This window comes from Cavia porcellus, unplaced genomic scaffold (assembly GCF_034190915.1).
Source record: "Cavia porcellus strain 051 isolate PalLab524CR breed Dunkin Hartley unplaced genomic scaffold, mCavPor4.1 scaffold_19, whole genome shotgun sequence".
Taxonomy (NCBI): Eukaryota; Metazoa; Chordata; class Mammalia; order Rodentia; family Caviidae; genus Cavia; species Cavia porcellus.
The window spans coordinates 1,352,536-1,379,015 of NW_026947502.1; the positions used below are offsets into that span (position 1 = coordinate 1,352,536).

At 55.4% G+C, this 26,480-nt stretch overlaps 1 protein-coding gene across 2 annotated transcripts in view; it reads left to right on the plus strand.

The window, feature by feature from the left end:
• The window catches only part of Tbc1d9b (TBC1 domain family member 9B), a 34,162-nt gene that overhangs the window by 1,054 nt on the left and 6,628 nt on the right, over positions 1-26,480 (plus strand). For both annotated transcript variants that reach the window (XM_063230449.1, XM_063230450.1), the window contains exons 2-17: positions 677-787; positions 5,072-5,190; positions 10,088-10,316; positions 11,071-11,329; positions 12,770-12,977; positions 13,871-14,083; positions 19,010-19,174; positions 19,579-19,729; positions 20,311-20,525; positions 21,086-21,203; positions 22,508-22,793; positions 24,182-24,311; positions 24,418-24,516; positions 25,118-25,186; positions 25,856-26,096; positions 26,381-26,446. In XM_063230449.1, the coding sequence (XP_063086519.1) occupies positions 677-787; positions 5,072-5,190; positions 10,088-10,316; positions 11,071-11,329; positions 12,770-12,977; positions 13,871-14,083; positions 19,010-19,174; positions 19,579-19,729; positions 20,311-20,525; positions 21,086-21,203; positions 22,508-22,793; positions 24,182-24,311; positions 24,418-24,516; positions 25,118-25,186; positions 25,856-26,096; positions 26,381-26,446 (2,679 nt within the window). The remainder of the gene's footprint in view (positions 1-676; positions 788-5,071; positions 5,191-10,087; positions 10,317-11,070; positions 11,330-12,769; positions 12,978-13,870; positions 14,084-19,009; positions 19,175-19,578; positions 19,730-20,310; positions 20,526-21,085; positions 21,204-22,507; positions 22,794-24,181; positions 24,312-24,417; positions 24,517-25,117; positions 25,187-25,855; positions 26,097-26,380; positions 26,447-26,480) is intronic.

Genomic DNA, 26,480 nt, shown 5'->3' on the forward strand with positions numbered 1-26,480 from the left:
GAGCCTTCCCCAGGCCTCAGCCCGAGGATTCGATTCACGAGGACGCAAAGTGCTCACCCTTGTGGACGTTCGCAGCCTGAATGCCTGAGTCAGGGACTTATTTCCTTGTGCTGAACAGACCCTTGAGCAGGGGTGACGCACACTTGGAATCCCTGCACTGAGGGAGGCTGAGGCAGGAAGATTGCAAGTTTAAGTCCCATCCGGGCAACTTAGTGTGGCCCTGCAATAGAAAAGAAAACTCTGGTGTAGCTCCGCAATAAAGCACCTGGGTTCAGACCCCTGCACTGCAAGAAAAGAAGTACAAAAAGAAAAAGAAAGAAAAGAAAAGAATACTTGTCGGGGAGGGTGAGCAGGGGTGGAGCTGAGTGCCGGGTGTAACTGCGCGCACACGTGCATGGCTCAGGTTCAATTCCCAGGGCCCTCAAAGGAGGAATTACAGAAACATTTGTTTTCAAATCTGAGCCTGTGTTTTTCTGAAGGAAGTTTCCCAGCATTGTTTGAACTTCGGGGCCCCTGAATTCACATGCGCCCCTGCCTGCAGGAGCCAATAAGCAGCGCTTCCAGGCAGAGGTGCAGAGCCTGTCCCAGGGCCTGGAAGCCAGGGTGCGGCCGCCCTGCTCGAGTACCCACCCCCCCTGCCCCGTGGCCTCACCCGCACACCCCTCTGCCCTCCCAGGTCTCCTCGTGGGCACCCTGGACGTGGTGCTGGACTCCAGCGCTCGCGTGGCCCCCTACCGAATCCTGCACCAGACCCAGGACGCGCAGGTCTACTGGACAGTGGCCAGTGGTAGGTGATGAGCGGGCCACCGGGGAGGGCAGGGGCCTGGCGCCCGCATTGGGCAGCACAGGGGGCCCCACACTGCGAGGGTTATTTTCAGAGGTGTCCACTGTCTAAGGTTGCCTTGTGACTCACCTCCGTATACCAGCCCTGGTGGTGGTGTCCTGAATGGCCGAAGTTTAGTCCCCAGGCTGAGCTGAGCCTCTGTGTTTCTGCAAGAGCAGGCAACCTCTCACAGCCCGTTTAGTGCTGGATAGTTTGGTTTTTTTTTTTTTTTTTTGTCTTTTTCGTTTTTATTGGTACCAGGGATCAACTCATGACTGCCTGCTTGCAAGGCAGGCGCTTATGCCGCTGAGCTAAATCTCCAGCCCCAGCTGGATAGTTTTTTGATCGGTGATGGCTTCTCTAATTAACATAGTCCCCCAGCGGAGCCCGGAACCCAAAGCAGTCTGCCTGGTGCCATGGAGACCACGGAGCCTTGCAGTGGAGTGCACTGCTGGCTAAGCTCAGCGCTGGCTGGTGTAGCCGCAGCAGACAAGCCATCTTTAGACAGGGCACAAGCCCTTGGAGAAGCTGAGACAAAAAGGTCGTAAATTTGAGCCCAGTTTTTGGCGATCTAGCCAGCCCTCATCTCCTGGGCGTGGTGGCACACACCTGCAATCCCAGCATTTGGGTGGCTGAGGCAGGAGGCCAGCCTGTACTATATCCTGAGTATGAGGTCAGCCTAAGTTATAAAGTGAGGCCCTATCTCAAAAAACAAGCCAAAAAACTCCAGTGATCACCCCTCAGAATAAAATATTTTAAGACAAGATAGGGAGATAGCCTGGGTTTAGTGCTCAGCACCATGAAAAGGAACACAGAGTACTCAGCAGGGTTCCGTGCTGACCATCTGAGGAACTTCGAGATCCAGGCCGGGGAGCCTGACCCTGCATTCCTGCTGCGGCAGTGCCTCTGCCTTCTCTGATGCAGCGTCAGGGGACTGAACTGCCCTGAAAAAGGGGAACCCACAGATTCTCAGGAAGCAGAGCCACACCCCTCCCATGTGGGAAGTGCCCCCCGCAAAGGCCCAGCACAGCACCCTGTGTGCCAGGGGCTTCCCCAGCCTCCACAGGGGTTCTGTGGGCCCCTCGCCTTGCTTCGAGGGTGAAGAGACTGTGGCCCCTAGAGACTCAGTGACCCAGGGAGTCACACACAGCTGCAGCTCAGGGCTGCTGACTGCCATGCAGCCTCCTGCCAGGCTGGGGTGGGGATGTGACAACCAAGCGAAGGAAGGTGGGGGGTCAGGGGCTGCCTCGGTGTGAGCATGGGCACCGCCTGCTGCTTCCAGTGGTGATCTCTGTGAGTAAATGGGTTTAGTTAGCTTTGGAATGAAGGTGAGGTCCAATGCAGAAGTCCAGTAGGACCGGCTCGCAGGTCAGAGCCACAGTTGGGAGGGTGGGCCTGTAGGCCCGAGGCTTTGAGGGTTGGAGTCAGAAGATTGGTACGCCTTTTTCTTTTCTCTCTCCGTCTTTCTCTGTCTCTCTGTCTCTCTCTGTCTCTGTCTCTCTCAAACCCAATACCTTTGCATTGAGCTGCTTCCCATCCCTGGCCCTTTTTATTTTCTGAGTCTCATTAAATCTTTAATTACCTGCGTGAGGCTGGAATGTACAGTCCTCCTGCCTCAGCCTCCCACCTACTAGGATCACAGGTGTGCGCTGCCATACCCAGCCAAGACAGGTTATTCTGATGTGAGCCCTGCGGAAAGTTCTGTCCTTTCTCTGGGAACCGAGGGCAGGGCAGCAGAAGCAGACTCAAGGAGATGAGAGTGTGTACTGCAGCCTGGAGTCTTTCTGGTGGCCTGTGCTAGGGACCCCATCCAGGCCCTCCCCCAGACTGCAGCCTGTCTTGGTCTCTACCCATGCTGCTTACATCCTGGCGCAGTCAGGCCAGGCCCTGCAGGCCCATGTCCCCGTCCCCCCCACCCCCGCCAGCCTCCTGACCTCCCTTGTTACACTTTTTTTTTTTTTTTTTTTTTTTTTTTTTGGTACCAGGAATCAAACTCATGACCTCACACTTGCCACGCGGGTGCTGTGCCACTGAGCTACATCCCACCCTCTGACCTTCCTCCCCTAGAGGGCTTCCTGGTACCCCCAGGCCTCTCTTCCTGCCTTCTCAGCACAGACACACAGAGGTCTTCTAGACCGGAAGCTACAAGGCCAAGGCCAGGCTGTGTGGCCAAGCGACTGGGCAGGGGTCCAGGACAGCGACTCAGACTCTGTCTCAGCCTCATCCTGCAGAGTGAAAATAACGAGGCTGTCTCCAAAGACAAAAATCCAGGGAAGCCTCTGAGAGCAAAGTGGCTGCTCGTAACCCAATCATCTCTTTATTTCCACTGCCTCACGGATGGCATAGGTTACTGTGGAATGGAAATGAACTTGCTCTTAATAGCAGTTTCTGTAGATGCATGTACATAAGCATGTTTGTGATATAAGCATTTATAATTAAAATGCAACAGATGCATTTATGAAGCAGAAGTAGGATAAAGAAAGTTTCTTCTGTTTTGGATTGGTGGGAAGGTGTGTGTAAAGAACATGATGTGGGAGAGCTGCGTTAGGGGTGCATTTAACTTCTGGATTCAGTTTGTAATTTCTTGGCAAAAAGAGAAATTCATCCCTTATCAACTAGACCCTGGCCTCTAAGTAGCAGGCTAGAAAGGCTGTTAAAACAAATGGAAAATAGAAATAAATTGGTCAATGAAGAGACTTCCAGGGAAATTTTTTTCATTACTGGATGTGACACTCAAGGCTTCTCGGCCACTGAGCTGGCTCCCCAGGACTTTGTAGGTTTTAGCTTGAGACACGGCTCAGTTGCCCAGGTGGGACTTTGCCTTAGCCTCCAGAGTGCTGAGTTCTGGCGTGTGTCACTTTGCCTGGTTTCCAGGGAGATTCCGATCACTTGCTGTGACTCACTGCTAGTTGTGTAATTGTGGGGCAGTTGTTTTCATGTGGCCACCCTCCCGCAGGCCCTTGGGGGGGGGGGGTCTTCCCATGAGATTGCTCCTTGAGCAGATAATGACACACAAACACTGTAACTAAGACCGCCCAGGCTGTGACCAAGGAACCAGCAGGCCTCGGGTTAGAGAAGTATCAGGGCCAAGCCTAGCCATGAGGGGCCAGTGTGGACACTCAGCCAGTACAGGAGCATTGCCAGGCCCATCGGTCGGCCGGTGGTTAGGTACTTGTTGGAAATGCCTGCTTTGAGATTGTAGACAGAGCTAGGTGGTGGAGCAGCTTCTGCCTCACACATATGAGGCCTGGGTTCCAGTTCCACGCTGCAAAAGAAGTCTGGTCCCAGCTATGTTCCCAGGGTTTGCAGCAGGCCCCCTGGGAGCCTGTGCCACCAGTGACGTGGCCACCAGGACAGCTACAAAGGGTATGAGGTATCCCCATCTGTCTCACAGCTTTTGATTGTGAAGTCTATGGCATATACAAGTGAATTCCCAAGAAGTGTGGTATTGGGAGGGCCTTGGCGTCCCTCCCAGCCCCATGGGGGTGAGCGGGCCTCCCCCATCTGCTGCCTTCTTGAAATTCCTTTTTCCCCTGGGCCTGGCAGACCCTCAAGGGCCTCTCTGCAGAGGACAGGGACTTCCTCCGAAGCAGGGCAGAGAAAGGGGAAGAGCTCAGCAGGGAAGCTGAGAGGGTGGTGGCTTCTGCCTGCCCAGCAGAGTCCAGCGGCCCAGGAGACCGGTGTCCTACAGGAGGCTCAGTGGCCCCTGTGGGCACCTGGCCACTCAGGAGAGAGCTGGCGTCACTGCTGTGGAGATAGTGCAGGTCAGCCACCTCCATGGTGGAGAGGACTCATGTAAGTTAGGCTTGCAGACGCCCAGGCTGTCCAGATCGAGGACACTTACGGCTGGTGACAAGTGTCACTCTTGGCATCAGGGAGAGATGGAGGCTTTGTCTCCCTCACAACACTGACATTCTACTCTACTTTTCAGTGTTTGTTGTTTTACCAGGACCGTTTATGTTGCTTTTGTTATGTACATAGAAAGTTTAAGAAGAAAAGATTAGCCAGGGCTGATGGCACACACCTGTGATCCCAGTGTGGGAGGAGGATTGTGAGTCTCAGGCCGTCCTGAGCAACTCAGAGCGTGTCTCAGGTCTAGGAGGAGAAGGAAGAGCAGGAGAGGCTGAGCAGCACAGAGGGCGGTTTCTCGAACTCTGTGAGACAGGTCACCATCCTACTCCTGTCTTAGGTCATGCCTAAGGCTCCTTGGTCTCATGAGTTTCCTTTGTGTCCCCAAATCCCTCATAGGTTCTTCTCGTAAGGAGATCACAAAGCACTGGGAATGGCTGGAAAGCAACTTGCTGCAGACCCTGTCCATCTTCGATAGCCAGGAAGACATCACCACCTTTGTCAAGGGCAAGATCCATGTAAGCCCCCACCCCCACCCCTGCCCCCGCCAGCACTGTCGCTCCTCGGCTGCATGTTGCATCCCTAGCCGTGCTTGGAGGGAGGACCTGTGTGGACGCTGCGCAGCACTGCCTGCTTCTTCGGTGTGACCCCCTGGACCTGATAGTGGACGACTGTTCCCATGGCTGTTTGTGTGCCAGTGTCATGAACACAGATCACAGCACATCATTCATGTAAAGGACTTGCGATCTGGGGTTCCAGGATCTGCGGGGACCTTAGAACCCGTTCCCGTAGGCAGCGGCAGATGCCTGGAGAGTCTCATTTCCTCTTCAGAATGACATGTAGATTTCACTCCCATTTTATAAGGATGGAGGCCGCGGTGTCCACTTGCTGTCACAGAATTGGAGCAACCTGCTGAGCTCCTTCCTGTGGCTTCGGTTGGACCTAGAGTCCCCAGATCTCTGTGTTCAGTTGTTGGTCCCAGCCCTTGCACTGTGGGAGCGGGGGGAGCTTTTCAGGGGGCCACTGGGAGGGAATGAGGTGGTGTTAGCTCCCTCACGGAGGTCCCGAGCCCTGGCCTCTTCTGCTCTGCTTTCCAAGTGCCATGTGAAGAGCCTCTCCCACACCACACTCCCTGCCACAGAGACCTGGGCCCCAAAACCATGGCTAGAGTCAGTCCTGCTTCCCTGTGGGCTGCACGCCCAGCACAACAGAGCGGCTGTGGGACAGGGGGGCTGCCTGCCTCCCCTGGCCGGCGCTGAGGCTACAGTGTGACTTGGCAGCTCTGCCCTTGGGAAGTGGCTCGGCTGCAGGTGTGTTTGCCAGCGCCATTGCTGACCGAGGAAGAGGCTGAAAGCCCAGGGAAAGCAAGCATTATTTTAAAATACAGGCTCCCTATCACCGACAGTTCTGTTCCTCAGAGTCTACCCTGCAGAGCTTTCCTCTGCGCTGTGTCAGAAGGTCTGTGTCGGGGTACTCCCTGTGGCACCAAGTCAGCAAAAGCCCTGTAGACAGTAGCTCCTGATTGCTACGCCCCATGAGGTCTTTAAGGTTCTTGGGGTGAAGCACCTCAGGAGGATGAGAAATAAGGAAGAGAGGAAGCTGGGGTCAGGTGGAGCCCTTACTCTCCTGATGGGAGGAAAGGAACTGCCCCCTCACTGCAGAGACATTTATTTGTACCTTTTAACAACTTACTGTCACATGACACCTTTTGTCCTAGCAACCCACTGTTCAGTTGTCAATTTCCAGCTTCAGTGGCTCCCAACACCCAGTCCCATAATAAGTGGAGAACCCAGCCATTCTCAGCACCGCAGTCAGAGTATGTAGTGGCTGGCGTTCTTTCTTGTGCTTGATCTGCACATGCTTTATTTCCAGGGGACTTGTTAAGCTGTGTGATGTGTGCTTCAGGGACATTTTGTGGACTTCAAAATAATAACGAAAATGGTGGTGTCTATAAGAACCAGCCTTCAAGTTTTTCCCCAACATGGGGTGGGAGGTGGATGAGGATGAAAGACAAAAGGCACAGAATTCACCTGGAATTCAGGGGTCAGGGGTTCCACCTCTAGTGGGCAGAAGAGTCCTGAGCCTTCGGTGTACCTCGCTTTTATTCACTTGGACATGGAAGCAAGCAGTCGGGGTGGGGAAGCTTTGGCCCCCTCCTGGGGTCTACAGAACGCACGGAGTCTCAGCCACATCGATGTCCTCAGGACTTGCACACCTGCCTGTTGCCAGAGGGGTGCGGCTTGCAGCTTCTCCCCTTCATGCTCACAGGAAAGGTCGCGTAGGCCTGTTTCCCCACTGTCTGGGCCCCCATGTGCCCTCTCTCTGTCTGTGTAACAGCAGCAGCAGAAGCAGGGTGAGGTGCAGCAGCGCCTGTCTCCCAGATGTTGGGTTCCCGTCCCAGACAGTCTGCAGACCACAAGCAAAGCAGTGAGACAGATAGGCAAGAATCCCGCCTGTCCTGCCCTGCCATGATGTGGCCGTGCAGTTCACCAAGCCTCTGGGCAGGCCTGGACAGCTGATCAGGCTTTCTGCCTCGGGTGGCTTCCTCAGTGGAGATCTGGGAGAATACTCGTGCTGGTGAGGAGAGTAGAGTCACGTTCTCCCGCCCCGGCGACTGTCACGGAGGCCTCCCCTGTGGTCATGTGCTCCCAGAGGGCGCCCACGCTGTCCATTTCTGGCAGTGACACAAGCAAACTCTGCGCCCACGCCAGCAAGGTGTCTAGTCCCCCTGTCTTCCCATGTCCTGCCTGCCTTGGTTCTCACCTCCCCATGACTCAGTTCCCCTCTAGTGGGAGACATTGTTCGGCCTGCTACGTCTCCCCGTTTCCTAGCACCCCTGGAACACTGCGCTTTCTGCTTTCTCCCATGCTCTTGTTCTTGTGACCAGTGTAATTGCACCAGGCCGCTGTCTGTGCCAGCAACGAGATTCAAAACCGAAGTGTGAATGTTGCAAGATAGATTTGAGATAGTGGCTTCTTCCGGCCTGGTCCCCTTTCTGTTTTTGTCATTGTCCGTTTCACATCATGTGCATGCTCAGATACTGTTTGTCCTTGAGGACTTTTTTTTTGTATTATCCTTGAGGATTATAAGGAATTCCAGTAGAATGAATAACATTCCACTATTGCAAAACTTTCTAAAAGCTTTTGCTTATGTCGGCAGAACCATTGTCTGTTTGTGTTCTCTTGGGGAGTCCCACTTTTGCAAACACTGAGAGACAGTGTTGCTATATGTGCCCTGTAGTCTCTCCTGTGTGGCAGACGGCTGACTTGCACATGCTGGAGTCTACCGAATTGGGATGTATGTGTTACATCCATTCACCATGACTCGTTGCCCACCGATGAAACTGGTGTAGGTAGGATTGGCGTGTTGAACTTTAAGATGGCATAGTACAGCATGGTGTGATCTGGGAGGTGGACCCAGAGCCTTCACACTTAATTAAATTCCTAGCCCTTTTTTCTAAGACAGGGTTTGCCTAAGTCACTAAGCCACTCAGGCTGGACTTGACCCTGCACTTCTCCTGCCTCGGCCTCCCGGAGTGCTGGACTACAGGCATGTGGTACTGCATCCAGCCCCAAGTCTGCCATCACTGCTGACAGTGCAGCTTCCTCAGGTCACCAGTGGCTCCCATCCCTGTCCTGCTTTGGCTCTCACCTCCCCACGACTCAGTCCCCCTCTAATGGGAGACATTGTTCAGCCTGCTATGTAATCAAACATTTAAGGTCAGCAAAGAAACAGAAAACCTGAAGGCTTACAACTTTGGGGTTTTTCTGTTTAGGGTTTTTTGAGACAGGGTTTTGCCACATAGCCTACGCTGGCCATGAACTCAGCATCCTAAGTGCTAGGGTTAGAGATACGCACTACCACACCCGGTTTAAAAGGACTAAAGAAACCCAGTCAGCAGTTTACCATCCTGCCAGTATCATTTCTACAGATGGCTTCTGTCTTCAATAGAAAATTTTAACCCCATGATCTATACTGGTTATGAAAGGGTAAAAAATAAGGAGACTGTAGCTGGGCATGGTGGAGCATACCTGTAATCCTAGCATGCTGGGAGGCTAAGACAGGAAGGTTGCCAGTTCAGACTCAGCCTGGACAATCAAGTAACTTAGCAAGACTCTGTCTCAAAAAATAAGCATGAAGGCCCTAATACCACTCAGTAATTAGATAAATAAGTAAGTAAAATGTTTAAATTTTTTAAAAACTATAGTACGTGACAGGCACATTAATCTGTTCGGGCTCTGGGGTTTGGCGAGTCCAGTGCATGACCAATACCCTAGACAGTAAAGTGGCATGGCACTCAGGGACAGGGCAGAGCAGAAGTTGCTCAGCTGTCAGCCAGGAAGCGGGAGGGACAGAGGGAGCAGTAGGCCTAGTCCCCAGCCAGGGCAGTCCCAAGGCCCGCTGAGGCCATACCAGTCCCCAGGACACTTAGCAGGCAAAGCAGGCTGGCTCCCAGCTCTAGTGGGACAGAAGCAGGGACAGCAGGAAGACAGGAAGGAAGGCCTCCACACAGACCCGAGGAGGAGGCGCAGCACTCGGAGACTGAGGTGCCGCTCTGCAGCTGCAGCTGTGCTGGCGGAAGGGAACAGAATGTTCTTCCTCGGACTCCTAGGTTCTTGACTGGAGCTCTGTACCGAAAGACAGATCTGTCATGGGAAAAGTAATCTCATGGAGGTGGACACAGCTCATCAGTGCAGGGGGAGATGAGGAGGGACGCCCAGGTGTTTGGTTGGGACTGGGCTTTATGTGGCAGCCACACACAGCAGGACTTGAAACAGCAGCCAAGGGCGGCCAGGCCGGGCTTCCACCAGAGGACACCTGCCAGGTCCACCTGTGTCACCTCTTCCGAGGAGAGCCAGAGCCTTCCCTTGTGAAGGAGAACTTGTAACCTGCTTCTGGCAAAAGGGGCAGGCAGGCAAGCATAATTCATAGCAAGCGCGCTCACAGAGGGGGCCCGTAGTGACTGTGCTGTTCACTGTGCATATGCACACCTAGCACTCACAGCCTGAGGGTAACCACGTGTGGTGTGTGCAGTGTGCGAGACTTAATAGCACCCATCTCATGCAGTTAGATGTGGCATTTCCAGTTTGGAGAACCAGGTCAGCACTCAGAAACCTTTGCATCTGGAAGCATTTCAGTTTGTAGAGTTTTAGACCAAGTATACATGTTCTGTACTTCATTTTTTTTTTTAACCTCTGAAACTGAAGTGGGTTTACTTAAAAAGTCACTCATGGAGACAATAACCTCAGTACTGCTGGGGCCACTCAGTGCGACCTACGCCCCTCCTGCCACCTGTGTGCACCTGGACAGCAGCCGACCAGAGGGGCTGCTCCCACCCTTGCTGGTGGCCCTGCCACCAGAATCCTAGCATCTTGGCCTCCCTTTGAGGTGCCTGGGACTGTTGTCTCCCTACAGGGCATCATTGCAGAAGAGAACAAGAACCTGCAGCCCCAGGGCGATGAGGACCCTGGAAAGTTCAAGGAGGCTGAACTGAAGATGCGGAAGCAGTTCGGGATGCCAGAGGGCGAGAAGTTGGTCAACTACTACTCCTGCAGCTACTGGAAGGGCCGGGTGCCCCGGCAGGGCTGGCTCTACCTGACCGTCAACCACCTATGCTTCTACTCCTTCCTGCTGGGCAAAGAAGGTGAGCACCAGTCAGGCGAGTGGGGCAGCTGGTGCACTGTCCCTTGTCTTGCAGTTCCGACGCCATCGTTCAGCCACACAGACTCCCATGATCCTCTGTTCCCCCATGCCATGGCATTCCTGACCCCGCCTCTGCGAGGTCCACTGCCTCCCTGGGCTGCCTGCATTCTGGCGAGTCTCCCTCTTCAGGGCCCCCAGACACCCATCCACACACAACGAACTGAAGGGACTCTCTGGGAGCACCACTGCCACCATAGCAGCCCATGCTGGAAACCCCAGACTGGAGCATGCCTGCTCCTGTCCACAACTGACCATAAGACTCCACACTGTCACCTGCAGCAGTCCCTTGCGGTGAGCCACACTCCTGCCCCGAGTCAGCTCCCTGTCACCCAGAAAGCACTCCCAGGCCTTCCGCTGTTCCCAGTGGCAGAGCCTCTGCCCTTCCCTAGGCTCCCCATCCCAGCAATGCCCTGCTGTGGTGCCCTTACCACTTGCTTTCCAGGACTGTGAGGACCTCTGTTCCTGGCAAGGTCAGGTGTCCTGCTCTGTGTGGGTCACACCACGTGTGTTCCCCCTCTGTGGACCTTGGGGCTGGGTGCCCACTGAGTGTGGCTTGCCTGAGAGGCTATGTCCTGATACCTCCTCATGACCCTGGGTCTCACCATGGCCAGATCTCTGGTGTGGCTCCCTCCAGGGTGCGTTCTGGGTGCAGGTGGCAGCAGGACGCTTGCATGTCTGTCCCTCCCAAATTTTAGTGAGCCTCGTGGTGCAGTGGGTGGATGTCACACGGCTAGAGAAGAACGCCACATTGCTGTTCCCCGAGAGCATCCGCGTGGACACCAGGGACAAGGAGCTCTTCTTCTCCATGTTCCTCAACATCGGAGAGACCTTCAAACTCATGGAGCAGCTGGCCAACCTGGCCATGCGACAGCTGCTGGACAGCGAGGGCTTCCTGGAGGACAAGGCTCTGCCCAGGCCCATCCGACCGCACAGGAACACCTCGGCTCTGAAGCGGTATGTGACCCTCCCAGGGTGAGACAGCTCCAGGGTGGGCGAGGGCAGCCCTGCTCAGGGCCCAGCCTGTGGCCAGGGTGCAGGCCAGGAGGGCGCCTCCAGCTTCCCACTGTGGAAGGAGACAGGTGAAGTTGCTGCGGCCTCACCTGTACCAGGCGGGGCACCTGGAGAGGTTAAGGATGACCTGCAGGTCCCGATGGTGTAGGTCCAGCACCCCATGCTTTCTTCCTCACAGCTTGTGGGCTAAGAATACACTTAGCATCCTGTCTCAGACCAGGAAGGACATTGAGCGCAGAGGTCAGTGGAGTGGTGAGGCCTAGGTGAGCACCTCCGCCAGGAGACAGGAGGCTGCATCTGTAGGCTTCAGTGCCTGGGCTCACCATGGTAGACATCTGCTTGGGACCTTTGGCCGAGGGCCCTTCACAGCCAGGCGGCCATCTCAGGATTGAGGCCTCGGGACAGGCCATGTGTATGCGTAAGGTCAGTGCTACCCTGGCTGAGGGTTGATGGAGGAGTGGATTATGGTGGCCAGTGCCTCCAGATCACTTGTCTGCTCTTAAGGGTGCAAGGTCACAAGAACTCAGCCAGGACAGTCCCAGCTGGATTTGCAACCCAGCTGGGCCATTTCCTGGCTTAGCCTCACAGATTGTGCTGGCAGCCTGTGTGCACCTTCCAGACCACAGTGCTATGTGAGGGTCTCCCTGTCCTGGTTCGCCTGGTGGGGTCCTTCCAGGGCCTCCCTGGGGGTGCACAGTCAGGCCGAGGTGGAGGTGTGTGGACCTCTTAGAGACTGAGTGCCAACTGTAATGCAGAACCCACTCATTTATCGCAAAGTATTAGTGCTGCAATTAAACCTGAATACTGAGGTTCTACTTTAGCAGAAGAAGATTCTACGTTAACATTTTTGTCTTAGAAGAAAAGCACAGTAGCACACGTGGTTCACCACTCCTGCCCGAGGGAGGCATATGGACAGAGCTGTATGGGGGTGGGCGGGCACCTGCCACACCTATCACACCTGCAGACTGCCACTCCTGCCCTTCCTATCTGGAGCTCTTGTTTGGGTTCCCAGCTGGGATTGACTCCTTCAGCATGAAGCAGCAGCCTCAGAGCAGTGAGCTGCAGGGTCTGAGCCGTACTGGATACAGGACCTGGGACCACTGGGCATGCCCTGCCCTTTAGTGCCAGGTGGTCACTGTGGGCTGCCAGGTCAGCCCATGGTGCAGTTAGGACTTAAGGCACGGTGTGTGCTGCCCTTTCTCCGCTGGTCCTGTACATGTCTCACGTCGTAGTCATCTTTTGTGTATCTTTTGTTGAACTCAAATCCATGGGCACAGCTTGCTCCCTGAAGGACCGCAGGACCATGATGTCAATGTGGAAACTGAGGCCTCCTCAGGGCATGCTGACTGCAATGTGTGTCCCCTACCCTGCCCGCTTCCTCAGAGACTTGGATGCCCGAGCCAAGAATGAGTGCTACCGGGCCACGTTCCGGCTGCCCAAGGACGAGCGGCTGGATGGTCACACGAGCTGTACCCTGTGGACACCATTCAACAAGCTGCACAACCCTGGGCAGATGTTCATCTCCAACAACTACATCTGCTTCGCCAGCAAGGAGGAGGATGCATGCCACCTGATCATCCCTCTGAGGGAGGTGAGACCTGCTGCTGCTGCCCAGGCCTCGGCTCAGTCCCTCCAGGACCAGGCGGGGTTGGGGCCAGACCCAGGCCCCTAATTTCACTCTGAGTGCACTTCCCATGCCCTCCCTGGGAAGCAGTGCCCTTCCATCCCATGGTGCAGGTGGGAGCCAGAGGTGCCCTGGCTCCAGGCTCTGCCTCCCTGGGATGCTGCACAGGTGCATCCTCTCCCCTCCACGACCACCATCCAGGACACCAGTGTCCACTTAGACTGTCACCAAGACCCAGACCATGACACCTCCTCCCGTGGCACCCAGGGGGTCTGTCCAGGATCCCCCAGCAGGGCACAGCTGCCTCCTGGGCCTGAGCCCGCACTCATACACACAGTCACAGTAGGGACATGTCACGTGCATGCACCTATGCTTGTACACAGCCCACGTGGACATTCACACGCATGTGCATTCCACACCCCTGAACCCTGTGCAGTCCTACACAGGCCACGGTGTGCACATATCACGCATCCACCCGGCCCTGTCTACCCCAGCTTCTCCAACCTCTCTGTTCACGTCTCAGTGGGATCAAAGCTGAGCTCCAGGATAGGCTGTCTGGAAGCACTCCCTCAGGACAGGTGCAGTGAAGGCTGCTCACAGCTTCCAGAAGAGTAGGCAGTTACCCTTTGAGAAGCCAGCAGGGCCCTCAGCTGGCCAGGCTCCTCCGATTGCATCCTCTTAGGGCCTTCAAGGCCAGCATGCACATCCCTCGATCAGGGTTGCGCCCAGGAGGTGGCAGAGGCAGGATGTGAGTCTTAAGCTCTGCCCAGGCCACTGAGCCCCTGTGGGTGGCCCTGTCACAGTCACAAAGCTGGGTGAGCCTCCAATGCCAATGCCTGAGCCTGTTTTTGCCTTCTCAGGTGACTATTGTTGAAAAAGCTGACAGCTCCAGTGTCCTGCCGAGCCCTCTGTCCATCAGCACCAAGAGTAAAATGACCTTCCTGTTTGCCAACCTGAAAGACCGTGACTTCCTGGTGCAGAGGATCTCAGACTTCCTCCAGAAGACACCCTCCAGACAGCAGATGGGCAGCCTTGGGGAAAGGAGAGCCAGCACTGCGGACCCAGCTCCAGGGGTGAGGGCATCCTGGGAGCATCGGGATGGGGTGGTCCCAGCTAGGGCCAGAGGGGGTGTCCAGTGCCCTCACTGTTTTGCACGGGGTCTGGGCTGGAGGTTGAGTCAGTAGAGCCCCGTGTGGGACAGATAGCCGAGACCAGGCCTGCATTCTAGGGCCCAGGCTGCACACTCCTCAACCCCTGCACTCCTGGCCAACATCATCCCTCTGCGTCTCACCCACCCTTGTCTGACCAGCTCCCTCTCCCCATCCATGCAGAGCGAGGCTGGGTGGCCCACACAGCCTCTGCCTCAATGGTCTTCCAGTCTGAGCTTCTGACACAGACTTCTCCAGTGCTCCGACTAGAGCTTGGGGACCTGGGAACACCAGGCAGGCCTTCTTCCACTGAGCTGTGGTCCCAGCCAAGACTGCTTTCACACATGACCATGGTATCATTATTATGCAACAGATTTTATCATACCTCAGTATCTGTCATGCAGGCCAGGCATGGTGGTGCACGCCTGTAATCCCAGCTATTGGAAGGCTGAGGCAGGAGGATCATTGTGAGTTTGAGACCAGCCTGGATTACAAAGTGAATCAAGCCCAGTTTGAACTGCATAGCAATATGCTGTCTCAAAAAGACAAAAAGATAGATAGATAGATAGATAGATAGATAGATAGATAGATAGATATCCACAGTGCTTCAATAACTAGGAGAGATTGGATCCAGAACTCCTTGGTACTAGAATCCATGGGCACTCAAGTCCCTTTGTAAGATAGGACATCTCTTGTGTGCTGTGACTTCCCTGGGTGGCTGTAACAGCTAGCACAACAGCAGTGCTGTGTAAATAGCCGTGTTCTGTGACTTAGGGAGTGAGGACAGGGAGAAAGCCCAGTCACATCCTCTGCAGATGCAGTATTCTTCCTCTGCACGTTTCCCACATGCATTCGGGTTACTGCATGGTACAGAGAGCTACTGTATTTAAACAGCCTCAAGTCCAGTGTACTTTTCAGTTTGATCATTGATCCCAGGTACTGGGACTATGGGTGTGTGCTGCCATGCCCAGCGAGCTTTATTTCTTTTCTTTTCTTTTCTTTTCTTTTCTTTTCTTTTCTTTTCTGATACCAGGGATCAAACTCAAGACCTCGCACTTGCCAAGCAGGCACTTATGCCACTAAGCTAAATCCCCAGCCCCAGTGAGCTTTATTTATTTATTTATTTATTTATTTATTCATTTAATCGGTACCAGGGACTGAACTCATGGCCGCCTGCTTGCAAGGCAGGTGCTTATGCTGCTGAGCTAAATTCCCAGCCCCCCCAGTGAGCTTTAAATGTGTGTTTAAAAGTGTGTTTAAAAAACACACTTTTATTTAGCTAATAAAGAAATTAATGTGCTCATTCTACTTCCCATACCTTTTTTTTTGTTTGTTTGTTTGTTTGTTTGTTTGTTTGTTATGGGTTTTTGAGACAGTCTTGCTATTTAGTACAGGCTGACCTTGAACTCACTCTGTAGCCTAGGCTGGCTGTACACTTAGAGCAATCCTCCTCTCTGCCTCCCAGATGCTGAGATTATGAGCAGAGGAGGCAGGAGGATTGTTGAAAGTTCAAGGTCAACGTAAGCTACAAAGTAAGTTCAAAGCTAACCTGAACTACATAGTGAGACCTTGTCTCAAAAAAATTTTTTTAATTAAAAAAATGAAGGAGGAGGAAAGGAGACAGAACAGGACTACTAGATATTTCCATATTTTTATCATAGGGAACTAATATTATCTTAAAAGGAGGAGACTTAGGAGTCGATGGAAAAATACTAATCCAAGCCTAACTATTAAAATATATATATATATATATATGTATGTTCTGGTCATGGTGGTGCATGCCTATGATCCCAGGACTCAGGAAGCTGAGGCAGGAGGAGTCCTGTGAGTTTGAGGCCACCCTTGACTATGTAATGAGTTCAACACCAGCCCAGGCCACATAGTGAGACTCTGTCTCAAAAATGCACAAACAAGGAGCTGGGGATTTAGCTCAGTGGCACAAGCATCACCTTTCAAGCAGGCGGTCATGAGTTCGATCCCTGGTACCGATAAAAATGAAAAAAAAGACCAAAAAAATGTACAAACAAAATTTATCTGTGTGTGTGTATGCATGTGTATGTGTATCTCCACATACGTGCTTTCTGACAGGAGATAACTGAGGGGACAGAAGGATGCAGCAAGTCTAGGGAAACTCTTTGAAGAAGAGGAGGACAGGGCTCCCCTCTCCTAGGGGAATGGTAGCTCTGCGTTGCTGCTGCTGGACACCTGAGACTCTATGCTTGCAGGGAGGAAGCATCTTTCAGTGGCCTTGGTCTGTGGCCACCTGGCCTGAAGGCATGGCTCTGTGGCTGGGCTGCATGGTGGAGCCCCACCCTGCACCTCCTGTGGCCAAGGATGGGGCAGGGGACTGGGTCCCAGGGCCCGTTGAGGGCAACCCATGGCCTGCCCCTGCCCCATACCCCACTCTCTCGGGCCTCACCTCCTCCCACAGTGCCAGGCTGAGGCCAGGCCTTGAGCACAAGCCCCTGAGGGTGCTCAGCCCCTGGCTGGGTTATCTTCTTCACCAGAGCGTCTGATGTGAGGCAGAGAGGAGGGAAGCCCGTGGAGAGGGTCAGCCTGCAGAAGAAAGGCCCAGAGGAGACAGGCACAGCCAGGGCAGGACGGCGGGCTCAGGCTGACAGTGACTACACGGTGGGGAAGCCTCAGGTCACTTCTGCTCTGCTTGCCTAATGAAGAAGGCAACAGTGGCTTTTGAAGTTTGTTCTGGGTGAATGTATGAAGTGGTTGGGAGGAAAGAGTACTGACGAGGAAACAGAGGGTCCTGGTCATCACCATGTTCACCTAAGGCCAGTGAACCCCAGTGAGGTGTAACCAGGTTGAGCTTCAGCCTGGGCCCTGGAGCTTGATCTGGAGCACAGATCTGGAGCACAGGCCCCTGGGAGTATCTCTTGCAGAGGGGCTTTCCTGGAGCCTGGCTGCTTCACCGGCACCGAGACTGCTGACCCTGTAAAATAGTGTCCATTTTTTGAGAGCCCATTTGTGTCCTGGGCCTTGTTTTGGGGGTGAAGGGGCGCTGGGAGTGAGCCCAGGCCTTGCACACTCGAGGCAGTGCTCCACGTCAAGGTGTATCTTCCACATCCGCATTCTCAGGAAGCTCCAGCAGGAGGGAAGTGGCCTCCTCAGTCCGGCACCACTGATCTGAGCAGGGTCCTCCTTGCTAAACTCAAACAGCCTGTTACAAAGTATGTTTGGGGCCAGGCGTGGTAATGCACACCTGTAATCCCAGCATTTGGGAAGCTCAAGCAGGCGACCACTGGGAGTTGAAAGCCAGCCTGAACTATAGTGAGACCCTGTCTCAAAAAACCAAGACAGTTAAGACTGAAGAATTTAAATGGACCCAAAACCTACTTCTAAAATACCAGTCAAGGGCATTGGGGTGGATGGTGGGTGGACACCCAGCAGGGCGCTCTGTCTTTTCTTTCTTGTAGTGGTGTAGGACAGTGCAATGCCTGTCCACATGCCAAGAGCTATGTGTGTAATGTGAGGCCACCAGTCATGGTCAGAGTTCCCTATGTGTCCCATGAGCACTAGAGAAGAGAGCAGACTGCAGAAACCCTCGCTGACAGGATGCCCACAGGGGTTTCCTGGTCAGCCTGCTGTCTGGGGAGCACCTCTCTGGACTCTGCTTCCTGCTGGGCTGTGTCTTCCTCAACCCTCCACATGGCAGGGAGGTGGCCGCAGCCCAAGCCCTCCCTAGCTCTCCATGGCATTCCCTGCAGAGGCTCCTACTGCATCTCCTTGATAGCAGCTGGGTGATGCCTGAGCATTGGGCCCAGGCCCCAAGGTGTAGCAGAAAGGAGCTGCTGCCAGTGGAGCAGGATGTGATCCTGGAGCTGGGGACCAATGCTCACTTGAGAGCAGGGCATCCTGCTGGTGGAGCTCGAGGTAGACGCACAGCCCCAGCTCTGGGCAGCCTCACTACACAGGCTCCCTGCAGGCCACTCCCAGGAGCACTGGGCTCCCAGATCCAGAGGAAGACATCGGGGCTTTTTCCCTCATGCCAACATCATGTCGCCCACCTGGTGCCTTCTCACAGCCCCTTCCCCAGGGGCTGCATGCAGAACCCCAGACCAGGGAGAGTCCTGTAGCCTTGCTGGGGTGCGGGGCAACTGGGGCACAGGCCCCCCTCCCTTCTAACAGAACTTGATTAGGCCCTTGAGGGAAAGTGTTACACAGTGGAGATACCAAACACAGCAGCGGCTCTACGCTATCACTTCAGGCACCCGAGGAGAATCAGCGTCTCAGCCCACAGGGGCCGTGTGTGTTTCAGGCATGGGGCAGTAAGGCACCAAGAGACTCAAGGGTTTCAGAGGCAGCAGCCAGCGGGGAAGGTTCCAGACCCCACTCTGAGGAATGCACAAGGATGCCGAGGGTGGGCCTCAGGGTGAGCAGCAAGAGAAGCCACTTTCATCCTCAGCCAGCTGCTGATAGGGGTGGCCCTGATGAGGACCCTGAAGAGGGCAGGCTTGGGAGTGCTTCCAGTGTTACACTGTCCCCAGATGTGTGGTTCCCGGCTCCAGGTGTGGGTTGTCCTGCAGCCCCGCCTCCTGAGGCTCATCATCCACATCCACACCAGACTCTGCGGCAGGGGTCAGGTGCTGCGCAGTCCCTGGTGCCCATGGACAGGCAGCTGGTGGGTACCAGCAGCAGCCCATGCGCATGACAGGCTCTGTGGACCAGTGCAGGAGGCTTTGTCCCCAGGGAGGAGCATTGCAGCAGGGCTGTGGCCTAGGCCCCCAGCCCCAGGAGCCTGTCCTTCCCTGGGGACTTGTCTAGCTCGGCGTGAATGTGCACAGTTGGGACCCCTCAGGGCTCAGTTAACAGTTTCCCCCTTCCCCGTTTATTTTCCAGTCCTTCCCAGGAGCTTCTCAGGAGCTGCCCCAAGGACCCATCAGCCCATCATCACCCCTCTGTGGCCACCTGAGTTTCAGTGCCCAGGAGGTGCCCACCGCATCCCAAGGCCTGCTCAAGGTTTTCCAGAGACATCTGCCCATGGAGGATCTCGGACCCAAGGGGGTAAGGCCCATGCACAGTGCTCTGCCAGGGGAAGGCTACAGCCAGCCTCTGGCTTGGTGCCTGCATGGCGGCCCACAGTGGGCACTGCCCTCCTGGGCCCACTTCCCCCAGTCCTAGGTGGCCTAGGCTGTCTTGGGACAGGCACCCTGCCTGACCCAAGTAGCGAGTGCTGTTTGCCCTGGGCTCTGGGCCTCCGAGGAGAAAGAGGAAGTTTGAGGATGGTAGTGTGGGGCAGCCCTGGCAGGCTCTGCTGTTCCTCCCCCACATTCGCTGTGAAAGCTGCACTCACTGGTGGCACCTTCCAGACTGTTCACCTGCAAGCTTCCAGAGAATCTAGGACCTCGTCACCACAGCCATGCGCTTGGAGACTCTTCAGCCCCAAAGCCCTGGTTCTCTTCCCTCAGGCCAAGGAGAGGGCAAAAGAGGAGGCATGGGATATCCACTTCTTTGAGTACGGGCGCGGCATGTGTATGTACCGCACCGCCAGGACACGGCAGCTAGTCCTGAAGGGCATCCCCGAGAGTCTCCGTGGAGAGCTCTGGCTCCTCTTCTCGGGTGAGTGAGGTCTGGCCGCACTTGCCTCATCCCCAAGTTCTTCATCTCCAGTGGGCTGGGGTGGCTTCGGGAGAGTGCTTCACATGCCTACAGTCCCGGCACTCAGAGGCTAAGGCGGGCTGCACATTTGGGGCCAGCCTGAGCTACATGGAGAGACACTGTCTCCCAGTGTCAGAACAAAATGGAAAAACCTGTCTTGTGAGCTGGGCTTATCCTTGGGCTGCCTCCTAAGGCCGACCAGACAGGGGAGGGGCTGGCAGAGAAGAAAAGAGAAGGTCTCAGCTGTCTTCAGAGGACCAGATGCTGGGGGGGCGCACTTGTGCCTGCAGTAGGGGGTATTTGAGCCACCCTTCCTGGGGACATGCCCCACACTGCAGCCCGTGACCACTGGGCACATTTCAGCAGAAGGGCCCTGCAGCCATCAGGTTCTGACATGCAGTTTCAGGGAAGCTTTGCTGACATCTGTCAGGTGACTCGAGTAGTTCCCTCTTGGGAGCATTCACCCCTCCAGTCTGCCTTGTGCTTGCCCCAAAGTACCCAAAGGACCAGGAGGGCAACAGCTGCCACTTGTGTCTCCTCAGGAGCCTGGAATGAGATGGTGACTCACCCTGGCTACTACACGGAGCTGGTGGAGAAGTCCAGGGGGAGGTACAGCCTGGCCACAGAGGAGATTGAGCGCGACCTCCACCGATCCATGCCTGAGCACCCTGCCTTCCAGAATGAGCTGGGGATTGCCGCGCTGAGGCGAGTGCTCACCGCCTATGCCTTCCGGAACCCCACCATCGGCTACTGCCAGGTAGTGGGGCTTTCTGGGGCCCAGAGGCTCCCAAGGCAGGTCTCAGTGACCCTAGCCTTTGAGGCAGTATCATGAACCTGTGACACCCCCCCCCCACTCCTCAGGAATGAGCTAAGAACAGAAAATCAAAACTTAAAACAGCATCGTTCATCTCCTCCCTTGCTGTTCATTTCTTGTCCTCTGCATGCTTCTGTTGGAAGTGTTTGCTCTTCTGTGTGTTTGATTTTCCGTTCTGATGGGGACTAAGAGTGCTGTTCACTGTGCAGTGCATTCACTGCTGGGCAGCCCTGACCACCAGCCCCTGCAGGGCCCTGGCTGCACAGCCCGAATGCGTCACCATGGCCCTGAGTCATCCCAGCAAATATGCCTGCTTCTGACCTGCTCTGAAGGAGCCAATTTGGCTGTTTTCACCAAATTGATTTCCTGCAAATTACTATTGGCAAATTTCCCAGAGTTGGACTGGAACAAGTTTCTTGGAGAGAGAGACAGAGACCAACATAGGGGGTCAGCTTTACTCAGTGGCCATGGTGTGAGCCTCCCTTGCTGTCCCTGCCTTCCAGGCAATGAACATCGTGACGTCCGTGCTCCTACTCTACGGCAGCGAGGAGGAGGCCTTCTGGCTCCTGGTGGCCCTTTGTGAGCGCATGCTGCCCGACTACTACAACACCAGGGTGGTGGGTGAGTGTTCTGGGGCCCCTGGGTGGCTGGGCACAGCCCTTCTCACCCAGAAGCTTCTGTGGGGCTCACAGGGGACCTGGAAAATGATCACACAGCCAGCCAAATGCGCACACCTGTCATCCCAGCACTCGGGAGGCCAAGGCGAGAAGATCACTAAGTCTGAGGCCAACCTGGGCTACATGGTGGAACCTTGTCTCAAGAATACAAAAGATCACACAGCTAGAAAATAAACAGCCCAACATAGGAGCCCCCTACCTGCATCCACGCCCAGGCCCCAGCCTGCACATGACTTTCTTATCATTGCTAAAGTGAGAATTAGAGGAGATTATACTTCATTGGAGACTAAATTACCACCCATCGAACCTTTCCTCCTCATTTTTATATAGAAAATGTAAAACATCAAAACCTTTAGTTTACCCCATGTACCTGTTGCCAGCTTCAGCTGTTGTGATCTGAATCCAGTGAAGTCTGGCATCAGATGGGACTGGGCTTTCCAGGATCTCCCATTATGTGTCCACTTAAGCCAGTTACTTGGCATCTGCTGTTCTCCCTCCACACTGGTGTTTGGAGTCTCCCGAGGTTCTTTAGATTTGCACAGTTCACAAGCAGTGCGACAGAAGCCACTGAGGCCACCATTCAATTCTGATGCTATTAGAGAAGAAACTCGTAGTTCCTCAAAAGATCTGCACAGAGGGGCTGGGGATTTAGCTCAGTGGCACAAGCACCTGCCTTGCAAGCAGGCAGTCATGAGTTAGATCCCCGGTACCGATAAAAAGAAAAAAGAAAAAAAAAAGTGTAAAAAAAAAGATCTGCACAGTCAGCCCTGGGACCCCTGGGATTCAGCCAACCCCGAATCAGAAACATCCTATCTGTGCCAAGGGGGCCAGACTCCTCTTTGTCACCATTCCCTCAACAGTGCAGCAGAGAACAACCATTAATGTGGCATTCACATGCTGTCACTACAAGGCATCTCAGAATGATCCAAGTATTCCGGAGGCTCTGAGTACAGGGTCTGCACAAAGGCTTTGCCATCTTCTATGAAGAACTTGGGTTTCTGGGGGTCCTGCAACACCAAGGGATGCCTGGTGGCCTTAGTGGTCTACTTACAACAAGTGCAGAATGCTGCAGAGGGGTGCTGCTGGGGTCTTTGTGATTTCTCCCTGCCTCTGCTATGAGTGGAGCTGGTGGGACCAGGGGTGGACAGGAACCAGAGGCCTTCTGCTTCCCAGCCCCTGGGGTTCTTCTCGGAGGCCTGCTTGAGGCCCTGGGCCTGGCTGCCCTTCAGCCTTCTGTCTCTTCTGCAGGAGCCCTGGTGGACCAAGGCATCTTTGAAGAGCTTACGAGGGATTTCCTTCCCCGGCTCTCAGAGAAGATGCAGGACCTGGGGGTGATCTCCAGCATCTCGCTGTCCTGGTTCCTGACCCTCTTCCTCAGCGTCATGCCCTTTGAAAGTGCTGTGGTCATTGTTGACTGCTTCTTCTACGAGGGCATCAAGGTGATCTTGCAGGTGGCCTTGGCCGTCCTGGATGCCAACATGGAGCAGCTGCTGAACTGCAGCGACGAGGGCGAGGCCATGACTGTGCTGGGCAGGTGAACACACTGAGTCCTGCTTCCTGAAAGCCGGCAGCACAACTGCAGTCCTCCCCAGCCCAGGGCACATCTGTCAGCACCCAGTGCCTGTGTCCACCAATGCCAGGCCACACCCGGGCCCACATGGCTCCTCCAGCAGGTTTTCTTCCCTAGTGGGACCCAAACATTGCTTGGCGAGTGATCCCTGCTGGGAGGATGGGCCTGAGCCAGGCTGATGCCAGAGGTGTGCGCTCAGGGGCTTTCTAGGGGGAGACCCAGTAATCCACCTGATGCCTCTCGGTGGCAGCCAGGATATGGCTATCCAGAGTCCAGCAGAGTTTCCTCTGGTTTCCCTAGAGCAGTCCTCGTTGTGCTTCCCTAAGCTCCCCACACTGCTGCTTCTCCTGCCTGGGTCCAGTGGCCCACTCGTGCCTCACAGAGCAGCTGAGCAGCCACAGCACAGCGGGTCACCCTGCTGGCGCCCTTCTCCCCTCAGCCCCATGCACCACCACCTGTAGCTTCCTCTGAGACCTGGGCTGGTCCCTGTAGCCCCAGCCCTTGGACAGGCCCAGGCTGCCCTTACCTAGACCCATACCCACTCCTCTATGGTTTTCTCAGCTGCCTTCCCTCACCTGCTTCCCACAGGCTGGTTTCCAATCACATGTGACCCTGTATTTCCCTGGTTCATGGGATGCACACCATGTCACACTTGGTCCCCTGATAAAGATGTCTCAGTCCCCCAGCCTGGCCTTCAAGCCTGCTGCTTCCCACTTGCTTCTGGCCTCACTCTGGCCATGCTCAGAGCTCCCAGGCCTGCTGGCCCCAGCTCAAGGCCTGGACTTCTCCCAGCCACTACGGGATAGGGCTTCTTCCTACTGAGCCAGCAGCCCAGGCACTGGCAGGCCTGTCAGGGTGGCTTCTCCCTGCTGTGGGTGGAGGCAGCTCCAAGCTACCACTAGAGCCAGGTTTTCATGCCTGCCTCTTGCAGGAGCCAGGGGATGTCAGAATGCAGCTAGGAGCCAGCTGTATCCTCCCTCCTGAAGACAGGCTCATCCCAGAGAGCCCCGGAGGGTGTGAAGCCCTGTCCCCAGGATTGTTTTTTGAGAAGCCAGGTCCCTAGACCTTGCCCTCCCCCACCTTCCTCGTGGCAGGCAGTGCTTTGGTCTCTACGTCTTGCTGGCCAGGGTGGGGAATCCCCACATGTACTCATCTTTCCAGCTAGAAAAGTGTGGGCACACAAGGCCAGCTGAAGTTAGGCTCCAAGTTAGCACTCAGGCCTCCTGTGGGCAGTGTGCCAGGCTGTGAGGCTGGGCACACACCTTAGCTGGGCATCTGCATGTGCATCGCTGTGCTGAAGGAGGAGTCCTGGGGCCAGTGGGTGACTTGGCTGTGTCCTCCACCCTTCACAGGTACCTGGATAACGTGGTCAACAAACAAAGCATCTCCCCGCCTATTCCACACCTCCACGCCCTGCTGACCAGTGGAGATGACCCTCCTGCAGAGGTGGACATCTTTGACCTCCTGAAAGTGTCCTATGAGGTCAGCACTCACTGGCTGCAACTTGGCCACTTCCAACAGTGGTGGGGTGGGGGTGGGGCTTCTACCTGTGCTGGACTTGGTCTCACTGATTCACCTTCGCCTGTAGAAGTTCAGCAACCTGAGGGCTGAAGACATCGAACAGATGCGGTTTAAGCAGAGACTGAAAGTGATCCAGTCCTTGGAGGACACAGCCAAGAGAAGTGTGGTATGGTCACTGCAGAGGCCACTTATCTAGTTGGAGGCGTCCCTTTTACCCACATCTTGGAGGCTGGCATCTTTGGGGAGGGTGCCCCCAGCCTGGCCTTGCCATGTGCACGCTGTGCCTATGCCACCATGCTGACCCCCTCTGGAGGACCAGGCTCCCTGCTGCCCGTGCTGGAGCCTCAGAGCCTGGCACTTTGGCTTCGCCTCCATGTCTCAGACCACTTCAGCCCACCGAGCACACTAGTCACAAGCAACAGAAACTGACAGACTGGTGAACTGCTGTGAAGGACTTGACGGGGCAGTTGTAGAAGCCTTTCTGAAGAGCCAGTACCAGGGTCCTTGCAGGGGTCCAGTCGGAGGAGCTAAATGGCTGTCCCCTATAGCCTGGGGGGAGACCCTCTGGTGCCACCCAAGGAAGGAGTGGATGGTGGGAAATGACGGGCGGGTGGGGTGGGGTGAGCGTGTGTGCTGCCTCCCCCATGCACCACCTTCCAGCTTTGGTCATCTTGCCCTGTCCACATGGGAGTCCCTCAGAACAAGCAGCTCATATCCGCTGCAGCAGGAATTTGACCCATCAGGGCAGCCCTTTTCTCTTGTTTTAGGTCCGTGCCATCCCAGTGGACATTGGTTTCTCAGTTGAGGAGCTGGAGGACCTTTACGTGGTGTTCAAGGTGACAGCCAAGGGCAAAGGCAATGCCAGCGTCCCATCATCAGCCCCAGAGTACACCTCGGCACAGCAGCTTTCTGCCAGCAGGGAAGGGTCTGTGAGGCAGTTTCCTGCACCTCCCATGGCAGGACTGAGCACTTGGGTTTAGACAGAGCACTGCTAAAGGGCAGGAAATGCGTTCACACCCTCACCTGACTGAAAAGTGTGGGACTCACAGGTCCCAGCCAGCTGGCAGGCCAGCAGGCCCACAGCTCCCTGATGCTTAGGGCCTTCAGTGTGACTTCCACAGAACAGCAGTCCTGTCACCAGATCAGCAACCCCAGCAAAAACAATTTTTCTTTCCAAGTAGTTCTGGCAGAAGACCCAGGGATGATCGGTGGAGTGACTTGGTACAAGTCACCACCTTGTGACCCCGTGGCTGGGGCTGGCCCTGGCCCAGGAAGGTTTCTACACACACCTCAGAGGCTGCTGATGAAAAAGGGGGGCAGAGCTCAAGTGCACACTGCCTTCCTTGCCACTGAGCCCTCTTGGCCCCTCCACCCCAGGATGGAGTTCCCAGGGTGGCCCTGGAGCTCTCCCTGGAGAACCATGCATGCACTGTGAGGGTCCCAAAGACTCAGGGAGGTGGAGGGTGGGGGGAGGACAGCCACCTTCATGGCTGTGTCCCTCGCAGGCCAAGCACCTGGCGAGCCAGTACTGGGGCAGCAGCCGAACAGCTGCCAACCGCCGAGACCCCAGCCTGCCCTCCCTGGAGCAGTACCGGATTGGCGCCACTGAGTTCCGGGAGCTCTTTGCCAGCCTCACACCCTGGGCCTGTGGCTCGCACACGCCTGTGCTGGCAGGCCGCATGTTCCGGCTTCTGGATCAGAACAAGGACTTGCTGATCAACTTCAAGGAGTTCGTGACAGGGATGAGTGAGTGCTTCGGAAGCTAGCCCCCAGCCTGGACACTTGCCACCGTACCCGAGGATAACCTGGAGCCTCAGCCCTGACAAGCCAGAGCAGCTCAACCACTGGAGGGGACTAGTCAATGGGCCCCTGCCTAGGCTGCTGACCCCAGAGGGTGGAGCATGCCTGGCAGGGACCCCCAGGAGGGCGCCACTCTGCCGGGCTGGAACCCCAGAGGGGAGGGTGGGCCTGGACCTGTGTGCAGCTTGGGAACCTCCTGCCAGTGCCCTCCTCTCTGCCTGGCCCCACAGGTGCCATGTACCACGGAGACCTCACAGACAAGCTCAAGGCGCTCTACAAGCTGCACCTGCCCCCAGGTGAGCACCTGCAGCAGCCTCTCCACACCGCTCA